At 35.4% G+C, this 24,490-nt stretch overlaps 1 protein-coding gene across 1 annotated transcript in view; it reads left to right on the top strand.

Moving 5' to 3' along the window:
- LOC131147897 (uncharacterized) overlaps nt 1-20,340 on the top strand; it is a 77,706-nt gene extending 57,366 nt beyond the window's left edge. The window contains exons 12-18 of the mRNA XM_058097538.1: nt 205-270; nt 6,040-6,131; nt 8,033-8,098; nt 8,195-8,261; nt 18,253-18,341; nt 18,813-18,939; nt 19,851-20,340. Of these exons, the coding sequence (XP_057953521.1) occupies nt 205-270; nt 6,040-6,131; nt 8,033-8,098; nt 8,195-8,261; nt 18,253-18,341; nt 18,813-18,939; nt 19,851-19,934 (591 nt within the window). The 3' untranslated portion in view covers nt 19,935-20,340. The remainder of the gene's footprint in view (nt 1-204; nt 271-6,039; nt 6,132-8,032; nt 8,099-8,194; nt 8,262-18,252; nt 18,342-18,812; nt 18,940-19,850) is intronic.
- Nucleotides 20,341-24,490: the final 4,150 nt, after the last annotated feature.

Here is a 24,490-nt window from a genome sequence, read left to right as displayed (position 1 = left end):
GGTCAGCCTCACTTTTGGATCTGCCATTGGATTGGCAGGCATTGCTCTTTTGATTGTTCTTTTTTGTTAACTTTATTCTCTCTCTCTTAATTATTTTTTTGTACATTCTTTTTTAATGTATTCTTTTCTTTTTATCAAAAAAAATGTACCATATTTCTAACCTTGTAATGTCATATTTCTAATACATATTGTGTGGGCCTTCAGGTTCATCATCATCCTTTAACATCTATCAAATTGGCATCAGTGCTGGAGAAAATTGGGTCTTTGAAGGTATGTGCGGTTGTTCTTACGCTGTTCAACATTTGCAATCATGTATTTAATCAAAGCCTTATCTGTTGGTTTATCAAAAGTTTTTAACTTTTTGAAGGATTTTGGTTTGTATTACCATATTGTTTTTTAGATAAATGATATTTAAATCCTTGTTATATATTATCTTCTCCATAATAAATTTCTAGTAACTGCTTCTCAGAGGGTTGCTTTCCAAGGAACTGGAACTTAAATATTTGCCATAGAAAGTCTACGGATTTTTTTTTTTTTTTGTGGATAGAAAAAGAAACTTTATTGGCAAGCAGAAGAAGAAATAGTTATAGAAAAGGAGAACAAGAAGTCCTAACTTGAGAAAAAAGAGAACAAAACTATATCATCTTAATAAAGCATTCCAATCTCAGATGACATCAACCTTAAGACAGCCTGCACTATAAGCCCAAAGAGATGCCAAGTACCAAATTTCTTCCCGAAGAAATCCAACTAATAATCTCCTATGAGAAAAAAATTCTAGCATTTCTTTCCAATCAAATTCCCCATAACACTACACAGCACACTTCTACAACCGTTTAACATCCCTACCTTTCCTAAACCAGCTAAAGAAATAGTCAACATGTCTTCCACTGACTTTGGACATATCCATGACTCACCAATCATCCCAAAAGGAGTATACCACAAGTTCCGTGCAAAAGAAAAATGATAGGCATTTTAATTTTTGGATGCTCCCCCTATCAATTTAAGTTTAGGCTTAGATGTAATAAGCTGCTTATACCAATTGAAGACCATTTTCAATATGCTTAGTAGTATAAGCCGTTTATTTTAAAATCTTTAAACCAACCATATATATTAATGATTTATTAACAATGTTTTGATTAGTATGGTCGTCCCTATAGGCAACAAAACATCGGAGAATATGTATTAAGGCATTCTATAACACTTATTACCAAGAGCAATCCATGTCTCACATAGAACCATGAAATCTGGATATTATGCTCAGGGTTTCCAGAAGAGCCTCAATATTTCAAAAAGTAAAGCATGATGCATATGAAGCCATTAAGCTCTTTTCTCTAAGGATGGAGCTTAGTTCCTCTAAACATTTTTGATGATTATGTAAGGATGAAATTTAATATTCAATTAGTTTTCACTCATCCTTTCAAAAATATTTTAACTTTTATTTTATTATAAATGGTGGAGAAAAGTATTTTATCACCTTCATTGATGATTTTTCACGTTATGGTTATGTTTATTTGTTGCATGAAAAGTCTTAGGCAATAGATGCTTTAAAAACATATATTGCTGAAGTTGAGCGACAATTAGATAGGAAGGTGAAAATTATTAGATTTGATAGAGGTGGTGAGTATTATGGTAGGTATGATGGAATTAGACAATGTCCAGGTCCATTAGCTAAATTCCTAGAAGAGCATGGTATTTGTGCGCAATACACAATGCCTGGTACGCCTCAGCAGAATGGTGTAGTTGAAAGGTGTAATCGTACTCTTATGGAAATAGTTAGGAGTATATTAAGTAATTCCTCAGTACCCATCTCATTATGGATGGAGGCCCTTAAAACAACTGTTTATGTGCTTAGTCAGGTTCATAGTAAGGTAGTTCAGGATACTCCTTTTGAATTGTGGATAGGGAGGAAACCGAGTTTAAGACACTTTCATATTTGGGGTTGTCCAGCAAAGGTTAGAATCTATAATCCACACGAAAAGAAATTGGATTCTACAACTGTGAGTGGGTACTTTATTGGATACCCAGAAAAATCTAAAGGGTATAAGTTTTATTGTCCTAACCGCAGTGTGAGAATTGTTGAAACCAGTAATGCCAAGTTCCTTCAAAATGGTGAAATTAGTGGGAGTGATGTATCACGTAATGTGGTCATTAAAGAAATTCGGGTTCCTATCTTGATATCTAGACCTTTAACAGATATTGTTGTTCCTCCAGTTATTGAACGGTATGATAACATTGAACAACAATCTGGTCGTCTGTCATTTGTAATGAAAATGTCACCATTGAACCAATTGCAAAACAATCACAGGAAATAGCATTAAGGAGATCTCAAAGAGTAAGGAGATAAGCTATTTCAGATGATTATTTGGTATATCTGTAGGAATTTGATTATAATTTAGGAACTAGTAAAGATCCGGTTACTTTTTCACAAGCTATTGAAAGTAATGATTCTAAAAAGTGGATCAATGCCATAAATGATGAAATCCATGGAACAGAATAAAGTTTGGGACATCGTTGATTTGCCTGAAGGTTTTAAAACAGTTGGGTGTAAATGGGTATTTAAGACCAAACACGACTGTAATGGCAATATTGAACGATATAAAGCTAGACTTGTAGCAAAGGGTTTCACTCAAAAGGAAGGTATTGATTACAAAGAGACGTTCTCTCCTGTATCTAAAAAGGGCTCTCTTAGAATCATAATGGCTTTGATGGCTCATTTTGATTTAGAGTTACACCAAATGGATGTGAAAACTACTTTTTTGAATGGGAATTTAGATGAAGAGGTGTATATGGATCTTCCTGAAGGTTTATGATTGAAGGAAAAGAGCATATGGTTTGCAAATTAAAGAAGTCAATATATGGACTTAACAAAGCTTCTAGAAAATGGTATTTTAAGTTCCATGATACCAACACGACCTTTGGATTTAAGGAAAATGCCGTTGATCGGTGTATTTATCTAAAGGTCAGTGGGAGCAAGTTTATCTTTCTGATTCTATATGTTGATGATATTTTGCTTGCCAGTAAAGATCTTGGTTTGTTGATTGACACCAATAGATTTCTTTCTATGAACTTTGAAATGAAAGATATGGGGGAGGCAACTTATGTGATAGCGATTGAAATATTCCGTGATAGATCACGTGAATTGTTAGGGTTGTCTCAGAAGGGATATATCAATAAAGTTCCAGAAAGATTTCATATGGCTGAATGTAAGGCCACTCCTACTCCTATTTGTAAAGGGACAAGTTTAGTGCAAAGGATTGTCCACAGAATGAATTAGAAAAGAAAGAATGGAAAATATTCCTTATGCAATTGTAGTTGGAAGTCTGATGTATGTGTAGACTTGTACGAGATCAGATATTAGTTTTGCAGTTGGGATGCTCGGGAGATACCAAAGTAATCTCGGAATGGAGCATTGGAAAGCTACAAAGAAAGTTTTGAGATATTTGAAAGGAACGAGACACTGTATGCTCACATATCAAAGATCAGATCAGTTGGAGGTGATTGGTTACTCTGACTCAGATTTTGCTGGATGTGTTGATAGTTGAAAGTCAACTTATGGTTATTTGTTCCTATTAGCTGGAAGAGCAATATCATGGAAGAGCGCCAAACAGACTATCATAGCAGCATCTACTATGGAAGCTGAATTTGTGGCATGCTTTGAGGCCACAATTCATTTTTTTTTCTTGTGGAATTTATCTCAGGACTTGAAATTGTTGACAGTATAGTCAAGCCGCTGAGAATTTATTGTGATAATTCCGCAGCAGTCTTTTTCTCCAAAAACGACAAATATTCTAATGGCGCTAAGCATATGGAGCTCAAATGTTTAGTCATTAAGGAGGAAGTTTGGAAACAAACAGTGCTTATATAATATATAAGGACTGAGCTCATGATAGCAGATCCTTTAACTAAGGGGTTGACACCAAAGACATTTAAAGAACATGCTGATCGCATGAGTCTTTGTTGTAATTCCTGATGTATAATTGTGGATCTTTATGTTTTGTTCTATAACATGTATAATGATATCACTAATGTTGTTTCTGAACATTAGTCCTTTTTTTTTTTGGAAAAAGAGGGCGGCACCTCCAATCTTTATTAGAAAACCCCTCGCTTATGGTAGAGGAATACCGTGGTTCCAACCTTGAGACTTGGGGAAAACAAAATCAAACCCCAAGAATTTAAAACTGACTTAACCAACTTATTCAAAACCAATTAACCAATGAACAACAACCAGACAAATAAATGAGAACTAAACAACTATAAGTGGAAAACAAACAAAACTCCAAAAGATCTCGAGAAATAAACCAACATCTACAACCTTCACAAACACCAGCACAAAGCATCATGAGTGGAAGGAAGGAAATCCCAACAAATTCAATCGAATCATTCCCCTGACTTTCTTTGGAAGCTCATCCTGGCAACTATATCTTCGAGATATACTAGATTCACCCTGCTTGGCAAAGAATTCCGCACTTTGATTCGCCTCCCTGTAAACATGTTCCACTTTGTAATGTATGTCCCTCAATGCTAACACAAGCTCTTCCCACAATTCCCATAAGTTCCAAGCCGAACACTTCCCAGAATTAATCCACTGAACCAACAAAGCAAAGTCACAAGCAATCTCCACTTGATCAAATCCAAGATCTTTGCACAGATTAATCCTTATAATAATCGCTTTCAATTCAGCCATATTATTGGTTCCTTCTGAACATTATTCCTGTTTACCATCAATTACGTAATTATGGAGATGGATCATTGTTAACAGGAGTGGTCTTTGACAAAGACATTAGAGGGACATTATGGTTACTTCCTATTATGATTTGTAGTTAAATGATTTGTTAGCATTTGTAGTACATGGAAGGGAAGATGTTGCTTTGATGATATTTACCGCCATGACTCGTGTTAGTGATTTATTTAATTATGAGATTATGGTAATCTCACTAAAAGTATGCATAAGCTAATAATTGTGCACATATTATGGCTATATCGTTAATCCAAATTAATGTCATTCATATGGGCCAAGTGGGAGAAAATGTTGGATATATTCCAAAGAATATGTTCCACATGAATGACATGGGTCCCATATGAAGGGTATGTGTCCTATATGATAAGGAAAATGAAATGACTTATGATAAGGGTAATGAAAGGTCTTATCTATGGATTAACTAAAGGGATTAGCTTAAATAATGTGGGATTTTGATGGCTGGAAGTTTAAAAAGATATATATATATATATATATATATATATATATATATATATATATTAGCTACTATTATGGGGAGTAGCTGTAAAGAAGAAAATCTGAGTGAATTTTCTATAAGGATAAAAGGAAGAAATGAATATAGGATGGACTGTCCTCTCTCTACCTTAAGTCTCTGTTCATCAGCCATACTCCCATAAAATCTGGTGAAGGATAGAAAAGAGATTGGGGTGAAGCGAGAGAAACGATTCTTAAAGTGTTCTTACGGTTTGTATACACCATGAACAATCCTGGTATGTTTACGTTATGGTTTCTTTTATTGTTTCCGCATCAAAGATGTCATGCATATGTGAAAAACATGATAATTAAAATCCTATTTACAGCATAATAATGGTACAAATTCTAACAAGATGATGATGTAGCATATCTTAATAATAACTGTATTAAAATTTTAGCAATTGGAAGGGAGGATAGATTTTTCTAATTGGATCTTATTATAGAGTCTCACATCAGATAAGGTGGGGTAGTTCTTGGGGTATATAAGGTGGTAATACAAAAGATTGGCATGTTAAGTAATTTAATACACAGTAAAAATAAATTCCACTATTATCATGTCTGAAGATGCATTTTCCTTTTCATACCAGGTAGTTATGTAGTCCACTGAAGCAAAAGGCATTTGATCTCTTGAACAAATTCTATACTGCAATTACATATGCTTACAACTTTGCACTGATTCTTCTTGTACCAATATATTAAGTTTTCAAAATTAACATATTAATTGCAAAGATCACCTTTTGCATATCGTTTTTTTTCACTCTCAACCCCAGAGTGTCATTATGCTGCAGGCACAATCTGACATCATTCCAAAGGAGGTACACTCAATCAATCTTGATCCATCTTGTCCATATCAATTGGCATTTCATCTTGATGATGGGTGGTAGGTTGGAAAACAAATGCTTTGCAATATATTTCTTTGTGCCTTGATTATCTTACACATCTCAGTAGCACATTCAACTCATAATTCTTTTATTGGTTTCTAGTAATCCCGAATTATCTACCAAATGCATCCACACTGTCATGAATGATTCTCTCAGTTCATTGAATGTTCTTGGGTAAACTAATGGCAAACTGTTCTCTATAAAGTTTTCTCATGAGAAAGAAAATATGTAAAATGCTGATTTAACTAAACTGTGGTTGGTAGTACAGTTGTAAGGAGTTATCTTTACTTTGTCCCAGCGATTATTTAAAATGTCCTGAGAATGCTAACAGGCTTAGGGATTTACTATTCTTATAAAGTGAAAAGGACCTTTTTTTTTTTTTCGAAAAAAGAAGAATGGTAATGAAATACTGAGCAAACCTGACATTGAAAATAATCAGCAGTTTTTCAGAGCTTTAACAGATCGCTGGAGAAAATGAAGTCTGTTCTTTCTTTATGTTACTTTTGATATGATTGAAATTTAAAAAGCTATCATATTGAAAAATATTATGCCTTTATTTTTTCTGCTTGCGCTTTCAATTTGTAAGGATTTTGCCATTCTCTTATTAATCATCTTTGTTGATGTCAGCCACTCAGTGCATCCCATGCTCTATTGTATAGCTTGATGAGTGATCAAGAAACAAATCATATATAACATTTGTGTCTTAAATTGTGGTAGCACACTACCTGTCGATGTTTTAAAAAGCCGCAATTGAGGCTCTCCTCAAGACAAGGCAAGCTAAAATGCCCCAAGGATGAGTCTGAAATACTGAACTCCTGAAAGGCGAACACATAATATAGCAATGCTTACACTTTTGTACAAAATGTGTACTTGTAATTTTTAGGCTGAGGCTTACACATTTTAGGTTTGTAAATTTTAATTCAGCTTTGTTTAGTAAATTAGGACTATCAAAATTTAGGCAGGTTTGTATATGAAAAGAACAAGGCATCTTCTAATGTGAGGGAATCTCTCAACTCTTGAAGCTAAACCTTTCGAAAACAGTTAAGAGACTTGAGAGTTGCATCTTGGATCATGGGCACAATTTGAGCTGTGTAAAATTATGATTATTGTATAGCTTTGTTTAGTTTAGTAAATTTAAGTTTGTGTGCTTAGAAAAGCTAATAAATAGTTCATAAATTGTCTTAATTTTTTTTTCATATTTCGTTTACAATTTTCCTAATTTTCCTATTTCTAATATATGTACTAGTTATATATTCTTTGTAAAAATAAAATTCCCAAAGGCTTGTGCCTTAATGCGTCGAGGCTTACACCCTGTGCTTCATTAGGGCTAAAACACCTTTGCTTTTTAAAACATTACTACCTGTGAAGTTTGAACTCCTAGAGAAAACAATGAGGTGAGATAAAGATGGCACATGAGCATCTTGGGTACAGATTGCCTTCAGTGTGCTAATGATAAATGACTACCAGCCATTTGTAAATGGGAAAAATTGGCATATTGGCTAAAATTGACATACAAAACCTTGTTAGAAATAAATATATTCATAAGAACTTATAGGTAGCAGTAATGAATGATAGATGATTATTATATTTTTTATTAGTGAATATGCTTGGCAAGAGACTTGACTCACATTCAACTTCCAAATTACCCTTACCCATTCCTTTGAAAAGGGCATATCTTCAGTGTTCATGTACATATCTAAAACAGGAAGACAGTTAAATGACTAGGTCATCATTAATAATTAATATGGATTAGTAACTGCAAGTTGCAACTAAAAAGTGGTGTGGTGTAAGTCAGTTGCAGTTGTCATACGACTTTGTAACGATGACTTGGGATGATTTGCTTCTGCCAGACTAATTTTTGTAACTTGGTTTACCTTATTTATGGATCTTAACTTTGTAGGTCAGGCGTTTTGGATATACATAATTTTCAAGTGACCCACATTCATTGCCCTCCCCCAGCTTGGCTGTAAGTGAATTAAACATCCCTGTGAGGCTTTTTCTTGGAATCACTAGCAAATAGTGATCAGCACTACTTATTTTCGTTCTTGTTTTGAGCGACCAGGAATGGCTCAAATTTATCTTCTGATCTATCGTACTTGAGAAAACCATCATGGCTACCAACATCTTCTGTAAGTCAAACACTGGTTTTACCTTGTTCCAGTTAGTTTCATTATTTGTTACCTGACTATTTATATTTATTGTAAAACAGCTGAACTTCTGAAGACACAGAATATGATTGACTAGTTGCAGTAATTAGTTTTACCTTGTTTTAGTTAGCTCCACTACATTATAACCTAATTATTGATGAATAGCTTTCCAAATATGTATGCATTGGTGCTGTTAAGCAGTTGAACTAGTGAAGACTTCATTTGATTTGTTCATACATTGTCTGGTCTATTCTAATTTCTTTACATCTAAAAATGCCCCAATGACCTCCTTTTGTTTCATACTTTCATGCCAGTGGATTAAGGATTAGTAGCTAGACAAGTAAAAGAATGAATATTTAAGTTTGATGGCCTCATTTTATGTGACTGAGCTTTGGTGGGGGAGGAGGGCTCTACCTTCCTATTAAAGCTCTACCACTTCCTGATTCCTTCCATAATTCAATGGGGCCCTTTCTCCACTGTTCGATCTTCTACCCACTAGTTTGGTCTTAAATTTGTCCTTACAATTTAATTAAATTTATTATAATTAACACAAAATTTTGTTTGAAGCCTGGACGAAGTCCATGTGGGCTTTGGCAATGATTGAGCCCCCATTGGGCCTTGTATTTAACTAAAATATTTAATTTTTTTGGCCAAAAACTGATAAATAAATAAACTGAACTTGATAAAATGCCAGTTGGTTCTTTTCAAAAAATATCAGGCATGGATTTGGGATAGATTTTAAATTTAAAAACTGATGGATTTGGTTCAGTGTTCTGTTTAGACCAGAATCAAACTGATTACATTATTATCTGGCAAACCTGCTGGAATAAATTTATATCAGTTATATATCTATATTATTCTCTAATCATATCAATATTTTTATTGTGTCCTGACTAGCAAATTTGTGAATGTGCCTCAAAATTCATCTTGAATAAAAAAAGTGTGGAGTTTTTTTTTTATGCTATGTAATATTTCCCAGTAGAAGCTCTGAGCCTGTGGATGTTGGGTTTGGGTATCCCTCCTATGTGGAGAAACCCATTCAACTCTTTAGCCCATTTTCTTTGGATTCTTTGTTAGGTTTTTTTAGAGACCTTTTTTACACCTCATTTAAGCAAAGGAAATTAGGGTTGATAGTGTAGAATCCCATCAGTAAAGTGAGAGAGTGTGCAGCAAAAAGAGGGAGAACCACGTTGAGAAAATCTGAGTTTTTTCAATAGTGTGCAGTTTTTTATCAACCGACGATTGGATGGTCGCCCGTGGTCCGATCAAGCTGATTTTTGGTCAGTAGATAGAGGACTCATAGATGCTGATTCTGAACGGTTGGATTGGTCATCCAAGCACTGTAGCATCATTTGAACAGTAACCACGTTGAGGAAATATGGGTGCAGTTTTGATCAACCGGCGATTAGAGGGTCATCTGTGGTCCGATCAGGCTGATTTTTGGTCAGTAGATAGAGGACTCATAGACGTTGATTTTGAACGGTCGGATTGGTCGTCCAAGCATTGTAGCGTCAAATATGGGGTTTGAACAATAACTGCATTTTTGGTGAAATTCTCAACTTACCCTCTTTGATTTTTAAGATTTCATGTTGTTAGCTAAAAATAGAGTTATGTATTCATTGTGATAGCTGAAAATTGAGATCTTGTACCCACACTTTTAAATAGTGAAGTTTTTGAGTGAACTCTTAAGTCTTGTGGTTTTTACCCTTTGATTTGAAGGGGTTTTTCGCGTAAAATTGTGTGTCTCGTGTGATTGATATTTGTGATTATTTTTGGGCTGATTTTGTGCTGATGAAAAAATATTTTTTTGTGCTATATATCATAAGAACTGATTTTAATAATTGGGAGAGAAAGAACTTCCGATTGTACTTCTGCGATTTTTTGGTAAGTCTCGTTTCTTCCCAACACATTGGTATCAGAGCAAGGTTCGGTGTTCTTGTGTAATTATGGATGTTAGCACAAGTAGAATCATTCTTTTGAATGGCACAAATTATCAACTGTGGCAGTATAAAAGGAAAGACCTTTTATTTGTCAAGGCTTTGCATCTTCTTGTTTTTGCTACTCAAAACCTAAATATAAGAATAATGAGGAATAGGAGTTTGAGCATCGGCAAGTGTGTGGTTTTATTCGATAGTTCATTGAGGAAAATGTTTACAATCACATTGATCAAGAGACACATGTACGTATTATGTGGAACAAACTTGAAAACTTATATGCTTAAAAGACTGGAAATAATAAGTTATTTTTGCTTAAAAGGATGATGCAACTAAAATATAAAGAAGGAGCATCTGTGGCTGATCATCTAAATGAATTTCCAGGAGTTATGAATCGGTTACTTGGTATGAGCATTAATTTTGATGATGAAATTATAGGGCTTTGGTCGCTTGCTACCGTACCAGATTCTAGGGAAACATTTTGGGTTTCACTTATCAATTATGCTCTCAATGGTGTTGTGACTATGGAATTTGCCAAGAATGGTGTGTTGAATGAAGATGTGAGAAGGAGGTCTCAGGGTTCTTCATCACCGTGTGAGGTTCTAGTTATTGAAAATAGGGGGAGAAGTAAATACATAAGCGAAAAGGGTAGAGATAAAAGCCGAAGTAAGTTGAGATCAAGATACAAAAATCTTGAGTGTCATCATTGTGGCAAGATGGGTCATATCAAGAAATACTATTACAAGTGGAGGAGAGAGAACAAAGGTGGTGGTGTTAAACAGGAGAAGAAAGATCTCGAAAGTACTGATCATGTTGCTATTGCTACCTCTGATGATTTGGTGGTTGTTTATGATGAGATATGATCAACCTAGCATGTGATTAGACAAGTTGGGTGATAGATACTGGTGCTTCCCTTCATGTCACTTCACTAAAGGAATTCTTCACATCTTATACGCCTGGTAATTTTAGAGTACTGAAGATGGGTAATGACGGCTTGTCACAAGTTGTTGACATAGGAGATGTCAATTTGGAAACTAACAATGGAACAAAGTTGAAGCTCAAAAATGTTAGGCATGCACTAGATATCCCTTTGAATTTGATTTCAGTAGGAAAGCTCGATGATGAGGGATTTTGTAACACCTTTAGTTAGGGTTAGTGGAAATTGATTAAAGGCTCCTTGGTTATAGCTCGAGGAAAGAAGTGTTCAAATCTGTATTTGATGCAAGCTTCAATTTCTAGAGGCATTGTTAAGGTGCCAAAAAATGAAAACTCAATTGAGTTATAGAATAAACATCTTAATCAAATGAGTGAAAAGGGGCTTAACTGTTTAGTGAGGAAGAATCAACTTTTTGGTTTGAAGAGTGCTACATTGAAGAACTGTGCTCATTGCTTGGCTGGAAAACAAAAAAGAGTCTCATTCAAGAGTCACCCTCCTTCAAGAAAATTAGATTTTCAAGAGTTGGTACATTCCAATGTTTGTGGTCCTTGGAATGTAAGGTCGTATAGTGGTGCACTTTATTTTGTGACTTTTATAGATGATCATTCAAGAAAACTTTGGGTCTATGCCTTGAAAACAAAAGACCAAGTACTTGATGCGTTTAAATAGTTTCAAGCCTCAGTTGAGAGGCAAACAGGGAAGAAATTGAAATGCACTCGTTCTGATAATGACGGTGAATATAATAGACCATTTGATGAGTATTGTCGACTGCAGGGAATCATACATCAGAAGACACCTCCTAAGACACCACAATTGAATGGCCTGGCTAAAAGAATGAACAAGACATTGATTGAGAGGGTCAGATGTTTGCTTTTAGATGCAAAGTTGCCTAGATCATTTTGGGCTGAAGCCTTATATACAATGGCACATGTGATTAATCTGTCTCCTAGTGTTCCTTTACAGAGTGATGTTCCAGATAAAGTTTGGTCTAGCAAGGACGTCTCTTATGATCACCTACATGTGTTCAGTTGCAAGGCATTTGTACATGTTCCAAAGGATGAGAGGTCGAAGTTTGATGCCATGACTTGTCAATGTGTCTTTCTTGGTTATGGTTAAGATGAATTTGGGTACAAATTATATGATCCAGTTGAAAAGAAGCTTGTCTGAAGCAGAGATGTAGTTTTCATTGAGGATCAGACCATTGAAGACATTGATAAGGGAAAAAGGATAGTTCCACGGAGCAGTGATAACTTGACCGGTATGGATCCAATTCCTTTAACTCCTTTTCCAAACCCAATTGAGAATGATATGCAAGAAGATGTTGATGATCTCAAACAGGGTATAGGTGAACTTAATGCTCCCATGGATGATGTTGTGGATGATCAACCCCAAACACCTATGAATCCACCAATAGTTCCACTTTGGAGGTCTACTAGAGACTGGCAGCCTTCGACGAGGTATTCTTCTGACCAATATATTCTTTTAACTGATGGAGGAGAACCAGAGTGTTATGAAGAAGTTATGGAAAGTGACTACAAGGATTAGTGGGTCGATGCTATGAAAGATGAACTTAAATCTTTGCATGACAACCATACATTTGAGCTGGTGAAACTACCTAAGGGTAAAAGAGTTTTGAAAAATTGGTGGGTTTACAGGTTGAAGCAAGATGAGAATTCTTTAAGTCCACGATACAAAGCCAGATTGGTCATTAAGGGTTTTAGTCAGAAAAAAGGAGATTGATTTTGAGGAAATATTCTCGCCAGTTGTAAAAATGTCCTCTATTAGAACTATATTGAGTTCAATAGCCTACTATAATTTAGAGATTGAACAAATGAATGTGAAGACTGCTTTTTCTTCATGGTGACTCGGAAGAAGAGCTTTACATGGAGCAGCTAGAGGGTTTTAGTGCAGAAGGAAAAAAGGACTATGTGTGCAAATTGAAGAAGAGTTGGTATAGATTGAAGCAGGCTCTGAGACAATGGTATAAGAAGTTTGAGTCTATTATGGAGGAACATGGCTATAAGAAGACTACTTCTGATCATTTTGTTTTTGTTCAGAAATTCTCTAATGGTGATTTTATTATTTTGTTGCTCTATGTTGATGATATGCTTGTTGTTGGTTGTAATGCTTCTATTGAAGCAAGAATTGAGTAAGTCCTTTGCGATGAAGGAATTGGGACCAGCAAAGCAAATCCTTGGTATAAAGATAACACATGATAGAAAGGCCAAGAAGTTATGGTTATCACAGAAAAGTACATTGAAAAACTACTTCAAAGGTTCAATATGGAAGCACTTCTCTTGCTACACACTTTAGACTGAGTGTCAAGCAAAATCCTTCCACAGAAAAAGAGAAGGAAGACATGCAGAAAATTCCTTATGCTTCAGCCGTGGGTAGTTATGTAATGCAATAGTATGCACAAGACCTGACTTAGCCTATTATGTTGGTACAGTCAGTCAGCTTCTTTCTAACCCAAGCAGAGAGCATTGGAATGTAGTGAAGTAGATTATGAGATATCTTCGGGGTACCTCCAACTTGAAACTTTGTTTTGGTAATGAGAAACCTATTCTAGTTGGTTATACAGATCCTAATATGACTGGAGATTTTGACTCCAAAAAATCTACTTCGAGTTACTTGATTAATTCTGCAGGGCGAGATGTGACTTGGCAATCTAGATTGCAAAAATGTGTTGCATTGTCCGCTACTGAATCATCATTTATTGCAATGACCGAAGTGTGCAAAGAGTTGATTTTTTTTTTTTTGGAAAAAGAGGGCTGCACCTCCTATCTTTATTAGAACTTGGCTTTACACAGGAGAGATACGTGCTATTTTGTGATAGCCAAAGTGTTGTTCATCTTGGCAAGAATTCGACCTTTCATGCTAGGTCTTAACATATTGATGTAAGGTATCATTGGATACGGGATGTTTTAGATGCTAAACTGCTACAACTCGAGAAAATTCATAATGATGATAATGGTGTTGATATGTTGACTAAATCCTTACCAAGAGGAAAGTTTGAAACTTGTTTCTTGATTGCAGGGATGGTAAGCACCCCCACATAGTTGGGAGGGGGAGTTTTGTTGGGTTTGGGTATCCCTCCTATGTGGAGAAAACTATTCAACCCTTTAGCCCATTTTCTTTGGGCTCTTTGTAAGGATTTTTTTAGAAGCCATTTTTACACCTCATTTGAGTAAAGAAAATTAGGGTTGGCAGTATACAGTCCCATCAGAAAAGTGAGTGAGAGTGTATGGAAAAAAGAGGGAGAACCACGTTGAGAAAATCTAGGTCCAATTGAGCTGATTTTTTTGTTAGTAGATATAGGACTCATAGACGCTGATTTTGAACGGTTGGATTGGTCATCCAAGTACTTTAGCGTCAGATATCGGCTTTTGAACAATAACCACGTTGAGAAAATATGAATTTTTGCAATAGTGTGCGGTTTTTATCAACCGACGATTGGAGGGTCATCTGTGGTTCGACCGAACTGATTTTTTGTCAGTAGATAGAGGACTCATAGATGCTGATTTTGAACGGTCGGATTGGTCATCCAAACATTGTAGCGTCAGATATCGGGTTTGAACAATAACCACATTTTTGGTAAAATTCTCAACTTTCCCTCTTTGATTTTTAATCTCTTGTTGTTTGCTAAAAATAGAGTTATGTACTCATTGTGATAGCTGAAAATTAAGATCTTGTATCCCCACTTTTATCATAGTAAAGTTTTTGAGTGGACTCTTAAGTCCTGTGGTTTTTACCCTTTGATTTGAAGGGGTTTTTCACGTAAAATTGTGCCTCGTGTGATTGATATTTGTGATTATTTTTGCGCTGATTTTGTGCTGCTGAAAATATATATTTTTGTGCTATTGTCATATCATAAGAACTAATTTTATTAATTGGGAGGGAAAGAACTTCTAGTTGTGCTTCTACGATTTTTTGGTAAGTCTCGTTTCTTCCCAACAGTGGATGCTCCTATGTTGCATGTGTGTGTGTCTCTCAGTATCTCTTTTCTTCATGGTTCTAGTTTCCCGAAAATGACTTGGCGATTCTACCTGGCAAATTGTTTGCCTTATGACCTTAGTAGCACATCCTGGCAGAATGATGCACTGTGCAACATTGGGGTTAAAAAAAGAAAAGCCTGCAAGTGTTCAAATACTAAGTAATATTCCAGATTCAATACAAGAAAGCCAAACCTTACCTTGTCCTGATAACTCAAGGTGCATTGCTAGTTGCAGCAGATGATGATATGAACATTGATTTTAATTTAGTATGCATAACCTGAAATTTGAAATATGCTTCTTGAATGAGAGAAAGGGTGCTCTAAAGTTTTATTACATATATGGTTGTCTCTAGAATATCTAGATCAACATGTGGGTCAATATTTATATTCCATAGCAGTCTGTTCCTCACATAACTTCTTTATACTGGGATAATAACATCCTGTCTAAATGTGACTATTCTAGATTGAATATGGTTTTTTTTTGGTAAAAATCAATAAATAAAGTAAAATCGTCAAGGCTTATGTCTCACTTGGTGAGGTCGGCTATATGAATCCTTCTTTGCCATTTTGCATGATCTAGAACAGTGTCATTGTAGAGTTGAATGCTCTCAAATCTTTACTTGCGACCTCGGTCTTCACCCTGGAATGTAATGTAGTCCACAATGGGAGTGCTTAGTCCATCTTAGCCACCATTTCCTTATTTTCCATTGGAGTTTTTGTAAAATAATAAAAAGCAAAAAAAAAAAACATAGGGAAGAAAGTGAAAAACAAAAAAAACAAAAAAAGACCAAAAAAAGAAAGTAAAATCCAAAATCAAATACCAAAATTTGCATCCAAATTTCAAATTTGAAAAGATAGTGTATGCTCGAGTGACCAAGGACACAATAGAAGAGCTAGGCCACATGTTTAATTGTGGCATGGACTGGTATTAGGTTTCCAGTAGGTGTTGTGGCCAAGTACTAAAGCAATGTGCAGTCCTCTATGTAATTAGTATGTTACAGGTTTCTTTAATGTGGAGTGGACTGATATATAGATACCTAGTCAAGTTTTGACCATTCTTTGTTATTGGACACTAATGGTCGGTAATCTAGGGATATGTATGTGTTAGAACAGAGTGCTGTGGCGAGGTTAAGGACAAAGGAAGAGTACAAGGTTGTGGTTCATCCAGCATGTGTGAGATGCGAGTGTGATCTTTTGTCAAAGAGTAATTTCAAGTAATGCTCACATGGGAATATATTGTGATAACAAGGCATCAATAAAAATTATTGGTGACCTGTGTTTTACAATGGACAAAGCATATTGAAGTAGTCTATCACATTATTTACAATGCAAGGTATATGGAAATATAGAAACATATTACAGACCAGTGTTACCCCTCTCCCATAATGCTGTGACTATCACCTAGCATCTTTCTCAACATTGACTATATTTGCAGAGTTTCCTTCAGTTATTGATTCCCAGGCGGAGTTGGCTTCAAGAGGAGCTTTCACTGGTAAGCCCAAATTTGTAGATGGGAGAGCTTCCACCTAGATCCAAGGTCTAAAGTCACCGGATGTGCTCCTAGCCAAAGCATCTTAAAGTTTTTAAAATCTCAATTGTGTATGTAAAGCTTTGCAGTGCAAGAGTAGCAGTGAATTAAAGGTGTATGATGCCAGTATACTTTGGTTTTGGGGAAAAAATTTTGAGTGGACATACCATGTCTTCTAATTGTTTCTTATCCAAATATCAACTTGCAGAATAGAGAGCAAACAGTGAGATTTGCTGATGGGTGACCGCCAATGGGGAACTTTAGATGCTTATATAGTTGAAGTTTTATTTTTGTTTGAAATTTTTTGATTATTTTAGAACTTTAGTTATTTTAAAGTTATTTTTTGTATTTTTAGTATTTTGGGGATATTTTTTAATTGTTTGAAATGTTGGGCGTATAAGCACTTTGTGTATTTTATTAGACACTTTTGTATTTTGAACCCAGAACTGGTTTTCCCTCTCTCCCTCTATCGTGCAGTCTTCTCCTCTCTCTCGTCTCTTCTCCTTTCTTCTCTTCTTCTCCTTCCTTTCTCCCCCTTAATTCCCTCTCTTTCTCTGTTTCTATTCCTGTCTTGCATCATTTACCCTATTGTTTTCCAAAACCTTCATCTCTTTAAGTTCGCTTTACCAATAACACACTGATTGGTCAGATATTCCCTTTTGTGCTGTCACTCCAGAGGATTTGTCTGTGGCCATATTATCAGTGCAGGTTTGTTTGAACTCACAAGGCAATATAAGTTATCAGTTATTACTACAGCCTACAGGGCATTTTTGAGCAAGCACAAAACTGCTGAGATTGTAATTTAATAATTTAAGGCTCAAAGGTTGAACTGCTGTTTTTCTTAATAGTAAATTTGTAAAATATAGAATTATTGTTTAAAATGTATAAATTTTTTTTTAGAATATAAACATGTAATAGAAAACCAAAATTGTGAAGTAAATTATTGAATACCTGATGAGAAATGCTATCAGATGAAAAGATATGGAACGATTGGAGGTTGGAAGCTCAAATTGATAGATAGAAGAGTTAGGAATTTACATTTAATGTTGGTGAAGTTGTATTAAAAGATATAAAATACCCTCATTCTGTCTAAGAAAAAAAAATTATAACTTTGAAGGCAGTTTAACCATTATGCAAGAAGTTTTCTGGTTCACTGTGAATCATGCAGTTGCATGTTTTGAGAAAAAAGTCCGTAGGGTTAGTTGCAGTTTACACCTTTTCCAATTCAGTTTTTCAATGGTAGCTTACCATGTTTTGTGTGAACTAGTTGAATCACCAGTTCAGTACAGTTCTGGTCATTATGGCCCAGTGGTTTCGTGTTAGCTAGTATCAGCTTCTAAATATTGCAGAATTTTCTGGTAGGTTTGCATTTTGATAGAATGGTAATCTGAGGGAATACAATGCATGTATGAGTATTGGATTCTTCTTTGATTGTCAGTTATGATCGCCTAATCTGCACTTTTGATTACTTTGCTTGGTAGTCGACAGAATATTGGTTTAAATGCTAGTTTCCAGGGTTCTAGAAGTATGCAGGCACAAGCATTACCTAAAAAAGTTTTACTTGATTTCTTGAGCTGCAGATCTATGCAATTGGGTCATCATCTGATGCTGGAATTCATCTTCTAGATTTCTATCCAGATCCCAGCTCTCCTTGCCATGTAGACTATGAGTAAGACCCCCTTAATTCATGACAATAAACTTTTATTGCATGGCTTACTGGTTCTTCGGTATTGGAATTGGATGTATGAACTGTTCTGATTCTCAGTCCCTCACCTGATAACTTAAGCTGGTTCCTCGATTGTTTTACTGATCTAAAATCCTATCCATTGTGGGGACCTGAGAATGAAAAAAAATGTTTGTTTACTAGTCCCGGTTAGATAGCAATGCCAACATAAGAGGTTTTCTGCTTTTTTTGTTTTTTGGTTTCTGAAAAAATCTATTGCAAATTCAATCCTTGTTTACTTTGGAAGTTGTGGGAAGTAGTTCTCTCAGCTGGTTATAATTTTTAACCTGTTTGTGGAAACCTCCATGCTGTACATCAGTGCAAAACCTAAAAAAGGTTCATGCTGTTTTCTTCTCCATTTTTCTTTGTCCATATTCTGTATCAAATCATTGCTGCTGATACCTCCTTTTGCTTTAGTGAGAATATGCAGATCATTTTTGGAATAAAGAACAGACATAGGCAGAATAGCTTTGTTCCATTGACAGAAATTGTTACTGTGTGCGCCACGCATCCCCTCGATGGCTCTATAGTGGCTGGAACCAAGGTCAGTATTTTCTTCAAGACCAACTTCCTTTCCTCTTTTAGAAAACAAATATGAGTTCTTTGCTTTTTCTCACCCTGATATGATGTTCCAAAGTACTTTTGAAATATGCTTCTTTTTTAATCTACTCGGCATATATTGCAAATTACCAAAAGGCACAAAAGTTTGCAGTGGCTTGTATCATTTTTCAATTATCAATTTCTGAGTGTTCTTGCTCTAACCCACCAGAAAAAGTATAGCACTTCCCCAGGTCCCCTACTTAGTTGTTTCCAAAATTCCATCTAGGCAGTGCCTTATTATGATATCCAGATAACCTTGCGTTCTTTGTTTCTACTCTGAAGATGTGTTTCTTCAGAGTGTTCTGTCCATTATCCTAGTCTGTTCACTGTTCCATCCCACTAATCTACCGCTCCAAATATTCGTAAGAGGACCCTGAACATGCCCTGGGGCATTCACTTGACAGAGCTGTGTTTGTTGACCTTGAATTTAAATTTGGGTGAAATTTCAATACAATTTTATGTTATATATTATTTAAATCCAACACAAATCTAAATTCAAGACCTCTCCCAAACATAAGAGCTACCTATGCTTGGGAGAGGTCTTGAATTTGAACAAAATATAATGCAAAATTGTATTACATTGTTCAAATCCAAGTAAATCTAAATGTAAGGCCTGAACCTTCTAAACATAGCATTATTGTTCAAACTACATATCTTGGTAAAACTAACTCCAAAATGAAGAGCATCTTATGATAAATTGTTTTTTCAATGATAGGCCCAGCCCGTAAACACCTCATTCATGATTCCCTTAAGATGATGATGCAGCAACCTTCATATATTAATTTTGTAGATTTTTTTTTTTTTTTTTTTTGTTAACGCATCCTCTAATCCGATTCTGATGGATGTTGGTTTCAGCAATCATCTTTGCTGGTGATTTCTCAGAGGCATCAGTCATGTAAAGGATGTGAAGATTTTCCGAGCATTAAACCAGAGAGGTAGAAGCTGAAAAGAAAAACTTCAGTTCCGGATCTTTCATTTTAATCCGTGTGAAGCCGATATGTCCAGGGCTAAAGAAAAACACCAGGGTAATCATCGGAGGTTTGACACGTGTACAGGTGAATCAGAATGTGAACGCAACGGGAAGTGCTTGGCAATCAGATGGGCAATGCCTGGCACTGATAAGGTGGTGTTTGGCAACATTTATATTGATTATTGGAGTATCACTTCTCGAACAAGTGTTCTATATTAATTAACCAGTACAAAATGCCTTTATATATATATTTATGTAAAATCAAAACTCAGTATTATAAATCCCGATCAAACTATGGGCTGCTTTATGTATTTATATGGAGCATTATGTCAAATATTTTTGTCATAAAAAGCTGCTTTGCCTACAAGGCCCAAACGGCGTAATCCTATTATGTATTTTCCCTTTGATTTTATGTGGACTTCCAACCCTACAGAGTTGCCAAAAAAAAGTGGGAAACCCAATGGCGTAATCCATGATTGTTCAAGAGTATGTGTTGCATGAAAAAAGAGGCAAATTCAGATTCCATGTTCAATCTTGTACTACTTACTAGGGAACTAGAGAGAGAGAGAGAGAGAGAGAGAGAGAGGGGGGCAGGCTTCTTAGAACGAGCATTATTTTATGGAGCACATGAAAGGCCCAAGAGGGCTAGCTTTTTCCCTTTTATAATTAAAGGGTAACTAAATCATGAGTTTTAGGAATAGTAGAAAAGTGCAAGGAAATGAAGATAACTATTTTAAAAATCAAATTTGTAAATACTTCAACCTAGGTTTAAATGGTTAACTTATTAATTTGTCAAAATATATCACGTTGTTTGATAAAAAATTAAATACCTTTTAAGGAATGTTGTCAATTTAGATAGCTAGATGGTGGATTAATAGTAAATAGACTCTTTATATTAACTCTTATTAGAATTGTAATGATAGTGACAAAATTGTATAAATCATAATAATTATAGAAGGAGAAATAAGAGAGGGAGATGAAAAAATTTAAAATATAAGATGAAGGAGAGATAAAGAGGGAAGAGACTAAGAGAAAAAGAAAGTGAGATAAAGAGATATTAGGGATGAAAGGCAATTAGAAGTGTAAGGATAATGATAAAGTCGTGGAAGAGAAAAGAGGGAGGTGAAAAGATTTAAATTAGAAGAAGTAAAAAAAGATAAAGAGGGAAGAGACTAAGGGAAGAAGAAAGTGAGAAAGAAAGAGATAAAGAGATATGAGGTAATGGGACATGTTTAGTGTTAAGCTACTGCATGATGTTTGTTAAGTTGAGTTGGAGATCCCTTTACAATAACCATTATACATTTATATGTCTTTTTGGGGTCAAACCTACATTAATTTTATAGTTACAAGCATAAATTCAAAATAATAAATTTTAATAACAGAGAAAATTTGTAAAACATTTAAAACCTCATCAAAAATTGGGATCATTTTATAGCATTAAAGGTCCAAACTATTATAATTGACATGTTTGCCTAATGCTTATCCACCTTATTGCTTAATGATGGGCCACATTCGCATGATGAGTTAGGCGATCATTGTTACCAAATATTTTTGGTGAACTTCAGCTAGTGACATATGCGGCCACTATCACCTGATGACTTATACGACAATTGTCGCTTGGTGTCTCAGTGTTCTTTGTTATCTGAGTGATAACAATTTCATCCCTTAGGCAATTTGTGTCTCGCCTTTAGTGTTTGACTTACATATTTTCTAAGTGATTCTCCACTTAGTCACTTTACTGATTAGGCAATGCATGATTCACTTACCTAGGCAAGCTCTTTTCATGGCAACTATCTTAATTGAACAATCACTACCACATTCCGAAGAGTTACACAAGGATGACACAATCAATGCCTCCTAAAGTTGATAAATTTAGTTACTTATAACTTTTATAAATGAGTAGCCATAAATCATGACCTTAATTTAGCTGATCAAAAAGTCTTATACCCTTCCTTTCTTGAGTAATCCATACTAGAAATATTTTGTCTTGTTGTGAAAATAAGGATCTCTTCGAACAATGCGCAACAAAATGACGATATTGTTGTAAATTATCACACATACACTTGCAACAATATCAAATGGTGAAATACAGAATCATTCCACAACCATAGCAATTTAAAGAGAGTAAAGATAAGAACAACAACACCAGGAATTACGTGGTTTAGCAAAACCTACATCCACGGGAGCAATCGATAAGAGATTTCACTATGAAAATCAAAGATACACACTCAATGATCTTCTCTCCTTCTCTCACCCCTTTCTTACTCTCTTACATATCAAAATATGCCCAGAAGAGCATATATAACAAGCCCTTGGAGGCTTCCCCATGAATCCCCAACCATCACACCGTTTACATGTGATGCTCTGATCCTTTATACGAACTCAGAGTGCTACTACACATACTCTGTTATGCCTGTATCTAATAAACATATATAAATAACCCGCCCTAAACAAGGACAAATGGGTGTAACTTAGACATACCTGTAATCATGCACAGCGGAAAACATAAACATTCCCAGTCAGGGTTCTATTAGACATATACCAGAGTTCTATCTATATTCCTCAGTACAAAAGATCCATGTTTAACACATAAACATGTTACACCCTCTTACATTCTACCAAGCTAACAATCCAGTACTGATACAAAAACTTGAGTCTACTAGTAAGACTATACGCGGCAAAGTCCTTCTAGAAGAACTAGGACCGACGTCCTGTAGTACCTTAAACAAAGGTTGTAAGATTGGGGTGACACTTCTCAGTAAGGTGGAAGATATTACATCAGCTTGTGACTACATGAGTTTATTCTAGTTAAAAACAGTTGCACAGTATTAAATACACAGTACAGTACTATCAGAGATATATAAACATAATATGACATCATTACAAGCGAGAATGCTTGAGGTTAGGGTAGGGTATAGGCCCATACATTGTACAATTCCCTCCACACGGTACTCAACCCTGTGACTTTGCCCATTTCAGCTTTTAAATCATATATATGAAAACTTAGGAGAGTGACGGGCTTTGGAACTTTCAGAATATGCCTAATTACCCCGTGGTACGGGTTGTGCACTAATAACTCTGGCAGAGCCCTATTCGTGCGGGCACTGTCAAGCATCACAGATATAGTCCGGCTGCCCCACCTGGTCTATTATTTCACTAGTGGCCCCATACACTCCTACAAGCCGACTATCTCGATACCCACACTGATTCACATGTGTGGTTGCACTGCACCTCAGTCAGTAATGGAACTGCGCCTCTAGCTATTTAAAACCTCAGATAACCTGGAGTATATTTCAACTCCTTCGAAGTGTCTTTCAACTCCTTTAGTAACAAGTTGTGGTCTCAATCAATCATATATATAATTTACAATAAAGCATAACAACCTGTGTAGTTCCAGTATTTTCACAACTGTAATCATGCAATCTTTCATGCACTTTTCTTTTCTGTCAGTCAGTGGTGTTAACGGCCACAAACGCTCTCGGTTCAACCCTTTTTACATTTTAAAGCTTGGTGATTATCCGACACCTATTTTCCACATTTTCAGATAAAATAAAGGATTATAGTTTTTATAGTTCATTCACAAATATAATAGTTCAATATGTTCCGGTTCATATCACATGTCACGCTCGTTTCGTCAAAAACCGCTATAAGTAGTATATAATTCGAAAAAACACCATTTGGACCGCAAACATGGGTATCAAGTTGTTCCTACCTTAGTTTTAAAGCAATTAAAATAGTTTTGGAAAGTTTGGAGTTCATATGTCAAAACCCCTATTTTTGCCAAAAATCATAAAATTGTAAGAAACAACATTTATACCCGGTAAAATTTTACAGATAAGCAATCAAAATATACATAAAGGCATAAGCCAACTTTCTACACAGTTCAGTTCCAGTATAGTTCTCAACACACACATGATCAATCAACCTAGTTGTCGCGACGTCCCGGCGAGCGCGTGTGCCACGGGCGACGAAATTAAAAATCATTATTTTTTCAAGGAAAATCATGGAAAAGGTCGGAGTCGCCACTAACCTTTAGTGCGGTTAGAACACATGATTACTACCCCGTTAGGGGTAGAATCGGTCTACATTACCAGAGTTGGGGCCGGGAGTTCGGTTACGCGAGGGGAAGGTACGAGCACCCCCTACGCGCCCGTTCTTACGAACGATACTTAATTAATTTGAAATTATCCCTAAGTTAATCTTAATAATTCTTTAAATTATTCCTTTTTATGAATTTATAAATACATGTAAAAAATAAATAAATAAATAAATATATACATATATATATATTCCCTCAGAGCTTAGGGTACGTGAGGCCCAAAGGCTAATACCCCCCGCAATTAAATCATAGGGATTAAAAATCAAAAATACTTTATCAAATACACTCTCAAATTTTAGAAATTTTATGGGCTTTCCTAAGTAAGAAAATACTAGTTTGGGAGGTTTTGGATAATAGATATAATAATTTAAACTTAATAACAAAAATAAAAAAAATAAAAAAAAATAGTACTACTAGAATATTAAG

This window comes from Malania oleifera, chromosome 2, assembly GCF_029873635.1.
Source record: "Malania oleifera isolate guangnan ecotype guangnan chromosome 2, ASM2987363v1, whole genome shotgun sequence".
Classification (NCBI taxonomy): Eukaryota; Viridiplantae; Streptophyta; class Magnoliopsida; order Santalales; family Ximeniaceae; genus Malania; species Malania oleifera.
The sequence above is the reverse complement of the archived record's forward strand: the minus strand, read 5'-3'. Positions and strand labels throughout refer to the sequence as shown.